This window comes from Camelina sativa, chromosome 11 (genome assembly GCF_000633955.1).
Source record: "Camelina sativa cultivar DH55 chromosome 11, Cs, whole genome shotgun sequence".
Lineage (NCBI taxonomy): Eukaryota > Viridiplantae > Streptophyta > Magnoliopsida > Brassicales > Brassicaceae > Camelina > Camelina sativa.
Genome location: NC_025695.1, coordinates 26,659,333 through 26,669,359, shown reverse-complemented (window position 1 = coordinate 26,669,359; position 10,027 = coordinate 26,659,333). Strand labels below are relative to the sequence as shown.

Genomic DNA, 10,027 nt, shown 5'->3' with positions numbered 1-10,027 from the left:
ATAGTGCGACAATGTATAAAAAAAAAAAAAAAAAAAAAAACTCAAAGACACGAGTTAAATAGGTCAAAGTCAAAGACACGAGTGAGCACCTTCTTCATAAATCTCTCTCTGGTTACTTTACGAAGAAAACAAAAGGAGCAATTTTGAAGCCATGTCCGCTTTGTCAGTGATCGAACAACGACTGTTAAAGTGGAACAAACTCGGGTCTTTGTTACCCAAACCAAACAATCCTCTTATCCCCATTGGTCGTCTTAACGAGCTTTTGAAAGTATGTGCTAATTCAAGCTATCTAAGAACTGGCGAATCGATTCACGCTCATTTGATTGTCACGAACCAATCGTCTCGAGGTGAGGACGCGTTTCAGATCAATTCCCTGATCAATCTCTACGTGAAATGCGGAGAAAACGTTCGTGCACGCAAGTTGTTCGATTTAATGCCTGAGAGAAATGTTGTTTCTTGGTGTACGATGATGAAGGGTTATCAGAATATTGGGTTTGATTTCGAAGTTTTGAAACTGTTTAAAAGTATGCTATTTTCTGGTGAATCGAGGCCTAATGAGTTTGTAGCTACTGTGGTTTTAAAGTCTTGTTCAACCTCCGGGAGGATTGAAGAAGGTAAACAGTTACATGGGTATTTTCTTAGATGTGATTTGATCTCTCATGAGTATGTACGGAATACTCTTGTCTACATGTATTCTTTATGTTCGGGAACCAGAGAGGCTTTTCGAGTTTTGGATCATCTTCCTTATTGTGATCTTTCTGTGTTTAGTTCGGCTCTTAGTGGTTCTTTAGAGCGTGGTGCTTTTAAACAAGGGGCTGATGTTTTGAGAAGGATGGCTAAGGAAGTTTTGGTTTGGGACAACATCACGTATTTGTCTTCTTTACGGCTCTGCTCCAATCTCAGAGATTTGGATTTGGCTCGGCAGATTCATAGCCGAATGGTACGGTTTGGTTTCAACACTGAAGTTGAGGCAAGTGGTGCACTCATTAATATGTATGGAAAATGTGGTAAAGTCATCTATGCACAGAGAGTTTACGACGATACACATGCTCGAAACATTGTCTTGAGTACAACAATCATGGATGCTTACTTCCAGGATAAGTCTTTCGAGGAGGTTCTGAACCTGTTTGCGAAGATGGGAACTAAAGATGTTCCACCTAATGAGTACACTTTTGCCATTGTGTTGAACTCAATTGCAGAGCTGTCGCTTCTAAAACAAGGTGATCTTATTCATGGTCTTGTTCTGAAATCTGGTTATAGGAACCATTTGATGATTGGGAATGCACTGGTTAACATGTACGCTAAAAGTGGTAGCATTGAGGATGCAAGGAAAACATTTTCAGGCATGGCTTTTAGGGATATTGTTACTTGGAACACATTGATATGTGGATTCTCACATCATGGATTGGGGAAGGAAGCGCTTGAAGCCTTTGATAGAATGATGTATGCAGGAGAGTTGCCCAACCGCATAACTTTTATTGGTATTTTGCAGGCTTGTAGCCATACTGGTTTTGTGGAGCAAGGGCTTTATTACTTTGACCAGCTAATGAAGCAATTTAATGTTCAGCCTGATCTACAGCATTATACATGCATTGTTGGACTTTTGAGCAAGGCTGGATTGTTTAAGAGGGCTGAAATTTTCATGAGAACAGCTCCAATTGAATGGGACGTTGTTGCATGGAGGGCTTTGTTAAATGCTTGTTATGTTCGTCGGAACTACAGTTTAGGAAAGCAGGTAGCAGAATATGCCATTGAGAAGCATCCAAAAGATTCAGGAGTTTACATATTGTTATCTAATATCCATGCCAGGTCAAGGGAGTGGGAAGGCGTGGCGAAAGTGCGTTCTTTGATGAATAAAAGGGGTGTTAAGAAGGAGCCTGGAGTAAGCTGGATAGGGATACGTAATCAAACCCATGTGTTTCTTGCAGAGGAAAACCAACACCCGGAGATTGATCTGATTTATGCAAAGGTGAAGGAAGTTTTGTCAAAGATTAGGCCATTAGGGTATTCGCCTGATGTTGCTGGAGATTTCCATGATGTAGATGAAGAACAGAGAGAAGATCACCTCTCTTATCATAGTGAGAAGCTAGCTGTAGCATACGGTCTGATGAAAACGCCAGAGAACTCACCATTGTACGTTACTAAAAACGTGAGGATATGTGATGATTGTCACTCTGCAATTAAGCTCATCTCGAAGGTCTCAAAACGATACATAGTTATCAGAGATTCCAATCGGTTCCATCATTTCCGTGATGGTAAGTGTTCTTGTTGTGATTACTGGTGAAGGTTTGAATCGAAAGCTGATTAGTGTGACGGAGACCTCTTGCTTTCTCTATTGCGGCCTCATCATAAGTAGTGATAAAATAAGTTTTTTTCTTGAGATCCCTCTAATCATCAATTTGTAGGTGTAAATAGTGTCTTAACAGTTCGGTTTTTGTTAGGCTTAGCCTCTATGTTTTGGCAGATTATTCATGTCTGTGACAATTATTTCCAATCTCATTGGTTTTTAGGGGGCTTTTGATACGAAAGTTTAGAAATTTATACATGGTTCTGAGACAACAATATTAACAGACAATCTCAATGCATGAAGTAAAGAAGTGCGTAAAATTGATGATTGTTACTCCCGGAAATATGACTTCAGCAGAAGTTGTTCTCCATGAATTTAACAAATCCATAGAAATCGATTCTTCCGTCTTTATTTCCATCGAATGATATGATCATTCTCCTGCAACTCTCAAGGTTAGATCCTTGCTTGAAGCCAAGGACAGTCAAAACTCTTTGCAAATCTATTGGATCGATAAACCCATCTCTGTTTTCATCAAAGACATCAAAAGCTTGTTTCACTTCTTCCAAGCTTGGCTCTTTCTCTTCAAACAGATTGGAAAGCTCCTCGGAACTGTATCGTTTTTGAAGTCCCTCGCTTCCTGGATCGGCGACAAGTCCTAAGGTCTTCATCACCATCACTACATCTTCTCTGAAAAGACCGTCATCTTCGCGTTTGATCGAAGTTTGAAACTCGAGATCTTTGCTCTTCTTCTCGGAAACACATTGCTGGTGGTGCTGAAGAAGAGGCCATAACCTTGAGGAGAAAAAAGTCTGAGCAAAAGAAACCCATCTGAAAAAACTGATGAGGAAGAAGTTGATCAGACCAAACAAAGGGAAAGAAAAAGAAGAGGACTGATCGCATTTAGAGAGTAAACTCTTCTTCTCCATGGTTATAAAGCTATATAACTGGTTCTCAGTCATAACTTGATGTTAAAGTTATATTTTTGATAAAAATAAAACTAAACTAGGCAAATGAATGAATCACAAAGTAGTAAATGTTAAGGAGGAGATGTGGGAGATATGAGTTTGTTTCATATCAATATATATATACATGATGAATAAGTCAATGTGGACAGAGTTTTGGTGGAGAGGCAAAAGAGAGGAAGTTGCAGTTGGAAGAAGAGACCAAGAAGATGGAAAGGGAAAGGGGAAACTTACAAAGAGACTTTAGTGTAAGGATATGAATAAATTATGAGGAAATTTCTTGTGCACCATTGATGGGGGAGTTGTTTTTTTGTACTTATATGATGGGAAGCTTGGTCAGATTACTATTAAATTGTATTATATACACCTAATGTGTGGTATTAGAATTAAGGTTTTGATTGGTGACCCTTACATAAACTGTAAAGCTTAAAATTATGTTGTACGTCTTATAATACGGGTTATGATTTCTAAACGTATAATTTGTTTTCTCATCAGTTATATGTAGACCAAATCAACATATTTTTTGTTCATGATTTGAATTGTCAAGTCGTGTGCTTCAGATTATTCTCTTACTGTAACTAGTCTTGCAAAATTTTATACCAAAATTTCATATGTGGATATTTTACTTTGTTCTATACCCGAAAATATTCACATGTAAAGATTTTTTATAAAAAAAATGCCAAGACTAATTAGACAGAGACACACGTAGACTAAGGAAATCATAAAAGCAAATGAAAATTTCCTATAGCTTGATTTCCACAATTAAAGTAATCGTTTTCTTGCCATTTATCCGTGACTTGTTTATACATACTTATAAACTTGTTGCTTCCTCATCAAACCACAAAGCTATTAGCTCTTTAGGAATGGTGATTTAGTCTTAAAATCATATATAATACAAACTATGTATTTAGTCTTAAAAATATGTATTTAAAGCGTTATCTCTCTATTGTTCACTGTACAAAATGAACACATATTATCTATTATATATGATTTAAAGATTAAATGATCACTCATCATATTTTTGGCATGTAATGATTTAGAAGGTTTTTGATTGTTTGACAAACAGTGTCAATTAAACATTTTATGTCTTAAGACACATTTTAAAACAAACTTCTCAACATACCAAAAACCAAAAAAAATATTGTTATTCTAATACCATTTTATGGGCCCTTTAACACAAATTTTTAATCTTTTTATTTTTATAGAAAATAATTATCAAGAAAATTTAATTTAAAAACTTTTATTTACTTCCTATAAACATAAATAATCACATTTTTGGCCCTTGTAAGGCTTGTATCTTTACATTAAAATGGTACCATATATTACTCTGATTTCAAATAATCCAGTAGAATTACATGTAAAACAAATTGATTAACTAAATATGACAAGTATGAATTTGTAAACAAAAATGGATTATTAACCAAGAGAGTAAAAGTTCAAACTTCATGTTTGATAAAATATGATGTGTTTTCATAACATATGAAGGGTGAAAACGGTTCTACATGTTGGGTTCATGCCTTAATTAGACAGTTTGAAGCACTTTTGAAGGTTGTAGGGAAAATGGATATGGACGACTATCTGTTAGTCGATGATCTATTGAACTTATAATAAGAAATAGACTTGATATTTATGTTTTGTGTAGTTTCCAGTTCCATAAGTCTTGATAAGGAGTAGATTTATTAATTTATTTTTAATTGAAAATGACCAAGATTCCATACAAAAAAAATAGAGATTTGAAATTATCGGATACATGTATTTAGATTTTTAAAGTCAAAATATTTGAATATTTTTTATGTATAAATTTATTAAAATAATATATAAGATTTGTTCATATATAAACATATTATAATAATGAAAAATATATATATTACTGAATATAAAGTATATAATCATATATTGAAATATTGGTGTATATTTTTAGAATAAACCTAGTAAATATGTCTTCAACTAGTTTTTTTAATTAATTTGAAATTTTTCTATCAGAACTAATTTTTCAAAATTTTAAAAAGAGCATTTAGTATTATTTTAATATTATTACCTATTTTTGGCGATTCTAGATGTGGGTGATTTGACCATTTGGGGGGTTTGAATAAGGCAAACACGAAATAATGTCACAATTGCAAGTTTGCAAATCTTTCCTTAGTAAATTTCCTTGAAACTGGCGATTCTAGCTAGCGGCTTTCTTTTTCTTTTGGCGTCTTTCACAAACTTTTCTATATTAATATACTAATTTGCTTATTTTATCAAATCAAAACGTTGATTCATTGGTTGCTTTGGTCAATATGAGATTTTCTAATATATATAGCTGACTCTGTCAATTCATTCACATTCAGTGTTGGTTCTTTATCAAATTATATTTTTGTGCAGCTTGCAATATCTTCTCTTCAGACTTCACGCATCTACACATTGCTTATGTTGTCAATAGGGTCTTTCCATTTATGCATCAACCAAATTTTAACCATTAACTTGCTGTGAAGTGAAGAAGTGGGTGTTACGTTATTTTCTTGGTCATCGTGACCGCGGTGAGGAAGCTTCCTTACATTATTTCTCTCTTTCTCACATTAAACAAAAGCTACCATTACAAGATACAGAGCTAATTAAGGCTTTGGCTCCTATAAGTAGTAGTAGCTCTGTTTTGACATTTTCTGTAAGCGTATATATACAAAGACATGATCGGCATATTCGTAGCTTACCAAACAAAGACGAATTTGTATGGAAAATAAGTTATTTCTTGCAAGATTTATTTAACTACAGTTTTTGGGGTTTTCCATATATGATACAACAAACTTTTCACTCTGCAACCCAAAAAAGAACTACTTCTCCCTCGCTATGTCAACCATTATACATATACACATACCTGTGTATATATATTTTTATATATAGTATATGTACAAAAGGACTCACCTGCTTTCTTGGAACACAAGACTGAACCCAAAAAACAATCAAATCAGCATCTTAATTTTGGTACTTCCTTTTATGAGGTCTCATGGAAGTTTGTTGACCTAGAAAGAGCAGCAGGATTTGCTTGCAACTCCAGTCTTCTTCCCGGAAGCTTTCCTTCAGAAAGACTGCTTTTTTCTTTGGTTGATGATCTGAAAGCTCCGAAAGTGTCTGCGTTTTCGTCTTTTTTGATCCCTAATGTCTCCCAGATGGAGCTTTTAGCAGCTTCCTCTGGATCATCGACTCTCAGCGTCTTGGGAACCCACAAGCATCTCTCGGGTTTGCTTCTCTCTCTACCAAGTGACTCAGTTTCTTCACAAGCTTCATCAGCGTTCTCGTCACGTGAATGTTTACCTAGTGTTGGAGAATTTGGACTGGAGCCAGATGGTGAATTAGGTTGCGGCATCCAGGTGAAACTGTTCCATGCCCCTGGTGAAACTCCCGGGCAGCTCCAGTAAGCAGGTGGAGGATAAAACGGTAAAACCGTCCATGAAACTCCGTTCCACGCATACGGCCAAGCTGGTGGTGGTCCAGGGAAGCATGGAACTTTTGGCAATGGGCTGATAGTTCCAGCCTCTTCATTTGGCGGGTTTAAAGGAACCGTAATCTTCAAACCTTCATTAGGTTCTTGTAATGTGGTTTGTGTTTTCAGCATCGACTTCTCAGCAAGATTCAAACCAGAAGCCATGGACTCACAGAGTACTGAATCAGAGCCAAAAGTGAGAAGGTTCGCACCATTAGGATGTTGAAGATCGGTTCTCGCCACCTTCTGCAAAGCTTCCGCAGATGTTATGCTAACATGACGGTTATAATGAGAAGCCGGACTCTTGTTCTTGCGTCTCCCTGCACCAACCGGAACATTCCTCATCGTTCCACCAGCTGTCCAATATCTCTGACATTTCTTGCAGAAATGACGAGGTTGGTTAACATTATAGTTGTTGTAGTAACAGAACTTGGTTTCCATGCTGTTACATCGCGGACAAGGCAGAATCTTGTCAGGTTTCTTTAACTTCGCCTCTTGAGAGCAAGCAGTAGTAGTACCACCACCCGTCTCATTCGGTGACGACTCTTCATTCGTCTTTGCAGCCTTTGTTGTTTCTGTTTTGTCATTTACACCCGATGTCGCAGTAACCTCATTAGATTCATGCTTCAATGACTCTTCCTGACACTCATTATCTTTTCCTTCCTGGATTTCCTGAGAACAACATAAAAACAGATTCACAATGATATTCATAAGAACCAGACAAAGAATTCGTTCTCCTGTATCTCAATCAAACAAACAACAAAACAGAAGCTAAAGCTAGGAGCATCAAACTATGTACCCATACAATGAAACTAATGGTTTCAGGTATCAAGTTTAAAGCATCAACAGAACCAGAGAAGTTAAAAGGCTTATTTGTTAATCAAGTGGTTTAGATTGGAATAAACCCTCAAAGTTCTTCAGCAATTCAAGATGAAGAACTTGACTCAACGAAAGAAACAGAACAGATTAAGATCTCGAAACACTTATTAAAAAAAGACTCTTTTGAGAATCCAAGATTTACAATTTTTTTTTACAATCCCCAAAAAGTGGTGAAAACCTAGTTCAACATAAACATACCAAAACCAAACCTTTTCCAAAAAAAGCTACGGATTTGGATCAATCTAAGATCAACCCATCAATCATTTCCATTTAACAAATCATGGGTAATCAGCAAAATCAATAAAGGAAAACGATTCACAAATCCAAAAAAAAAAAAGCTAACCTTTTTATCACTCTCGCTCTCTCCTCCTCCTCCTTCACCTGAACCAGAATCACCCATCTCATCTTCATCATCATCATCTCCGGTACACGAATCTGATAACCGAACAAGAGGATTCTGATCATGATTCTCGGTAAAGCTAGAACAAGAAGAATCAACAACAACAATACCAAGCTCAGGTAAAGGAATCGTCTTCCCAAACAGCTTAATCGCCGGATCAGCCATATCAATGATTCTTTTTTTTTTTTCTCACTTCTTCTTCTTCTTCTTCTTCTTCTCCAGCGAGAAAAAAGCGGAAACTTTTCGAGAAGAAAATAAAAAAGTTACAATTTTTATTTGTGGAAAGAGAGAGAGAGAGAGAGAGAGAGAGAGAGAGAGAGAGAGAGAGAGCAGTCTTGTGGTATTCGGTGATTGTCTGAGTATTTCTCGGATTTGTTTATTTTGTCTCTGCGAGAGAGAGATAGAAAAGAAAAAGATTTACACTTTTTTGTTTTTTTTTTTGTGTGATCTTTCGAATTGTGCAACCTTTTTGATTCGCCAATAGTGCCACGTCATTACACGTGAGGCTTCTCAGCCACAAGTTTTTGTACTTTTGTTTTTGTTGACTTTTTTGTGTTTTTCAATTTAAAAGGTTTTCTCTTTTTTTTTTTCTCTCTTTTTCGTCTCGTTTTGGCTTTCTTTTTGTTTTTCCCTTTTCAAGCTGGTCAGCACTTTTTTTCTTTTACTTTTTCTTCATTTTACAGTTTTTTTTTTTTTTGTTATTTTGTCACCTGAATTTTACCTTTTCTCCATTTACAGTTTTGTAATTTTTTTATTTTATTAACTAAATTTTATTATGAAAACTAAAAAGAGATACACATTAAAATTATATGAGTCGGCGAACCAAAAAAATAGATATAAAGTATAGAAAGATACAAATCTATAAAGAAACAAATGTCATGTAACCTAAATAGTATACTTGAACAAAGATACTAAAGACTTTCACAAAACTTTTTTGATAACATTAATATAATCGGATGAATCTCATAAACTAGTAGCAAATCGTCGTGATGAAAAGAAGGAACTCACCGCGACCATAAATACAAATACAACTACCATCACATTTCACCGACCACAAAACACCTCGAAAATCAACCGTTTTGTATTTTTAAAATCTTATTAAATTTTAATTCAGTTTATATTTGGTCCAATAGTTAACTAAAAGACTATTTTATGCTTAATTTTGAAAAGAATTAAGTAGTATTAGTTATAACAACTGTGGACTTTTATAAAATATATTCACATGGATTGTTATTGAATAATATTTTGAATAGTTTGAAGATGTTAGACCTAAATGTTCCTCTCATTTACATTCCGATCAGTAAAGCAAACGGCAAATCAAATAAGTAAAAACCAATCTGGATTTTTACTATTTTTGAAGTAATTATTTTTCTCTATTAGTGGCTTAGACTGGTTTTTATAAGAATTGGAAAATGTTGTTTATATAATATTATTTTCATAACGCATTTTTATTGAACAGAAAAGTTATAATTTAAAAGATTTTCAATAGGTATCAGAACAACTTATCTACATTCAATCAAAATTATATAAATTTGTTATCTAAACTCAAATCATCTAAATTTTGTTTAAATGTTAATACACCCTTTATAGTAAATATTTTACTGGAAAAAAGGAGAGAATATTTTTTAAGCGACAAAGTATTGGAACTACAGTTTTTTTTTTGTTTCACACTCTTTTTGTGCCTTTGTCTGGTCAAGAAATATTTTTAACATATCGGAGATACGTGGCTGTAATAAGACGATGTTAGAAGTCGTGGTTACTAATCAACGCCAAGTCGATTTTGGAAAAGTGCAATTATGTGGATAAGTATTTGAACGCCAACTCGAATTGCAAAAAAGTGCAATTATGTGGATAATTATATATGTCACCTTTATTATTTCAGACCACCCCAAATCTCAAATATATATAATAAAGTCTCTTTTTTTCCTTTCGATTTTACATTTAATAATATATCATCCCACTTGGAGGCACGACTGATAAAAAAGATTCTTAAGAAAAACATATTTTATCGTTGTCAAAAAAAAAAAAAAAAAAAA

The 10,027-nt window shown here is 34.7% G+C and overlaps 3 protein-coding genes across 3 annotated transcripts; 1 reads left to right on the top strand and 2 right to left on the bottom strand.

The window, feature by feature from the left end:
• Positions 47-2,389, top strand: LOC104724319 (pentatricopeptide repeat-containing protein At5g39680-like). The gene has a single exon (XM_019231408.1). It carries the CDS (start codon positions 152-154, stop codon positions 2,282-2,284), a length of 2,133 nt encoding a protein of 710 aa, XP_019086953.1. The 5' UTR covers positions 47-151; the 3' UTR covers positions 2,285-2,389.
• On the bottom strand, positions 2,500-3,359 carry LOC104724318 (probable calcium-binding protein CML45). Its single transcript, XM_010442780.2, has one exon. It carries the CDS (start codon positions 3,244-3,246, stop codon positions 2,638-2,640), a length of 609 nt encoding a protein of 202 aa, XP_010441082.1. The 5' UTR covers positions 3,247-3,359; the 3' UTR covers positions 2,500-2,637.
• Positions 5,957-8,398, bottom strand: LOC104724317 (cyclic dof factor 2-like). Its single transcript, XM_010442778.2, has 2 exons — positions 7,935-8,398; positions 5,957-7,384 (listed from the first exon to the last, which is right to left on the bottom strand). Exons 1-2 carry the CDS (start codon positions 8,154-8,156, stop codon positions 6,224-6,226), a joined length of 1,383 nt encoding a protein of 460 aa, XP_010441080.1. The 5' UTR covers positions 8,157-8,398; the 3' UTR covers positions 5,957-6,223.

Coding starts and splice junctions, on each gene's coding strand:
- LOC104724319 (XM_019231408.1), top strand. CDS start 152: ATGTCCGCTTTGTCAGTGATCGAACAACGACTGTTAAAGTGGAACAAA.
- LOC104724318 (XM_010442780.2), bottom strand. CDS start 3,246: ATGACTGAGAACCAGTTATATAGCTTTATAACCATGGAGAAGAAGAGT.
- LOC104724317 (XM_010442778.2), bottom strand. CDS start 8,156: ATGGCTGATCCGGCGATTAAGCTGTTTGGGAAGACGATTCCTTTACCT. Junction 7,385..7,934: donor AGAGCGAGAGTGATAAAAAG/GTTAGCTTTTTT, acceptor TGTTGTTCTCAG/GAAATCCAGGAAGGAAAAGA.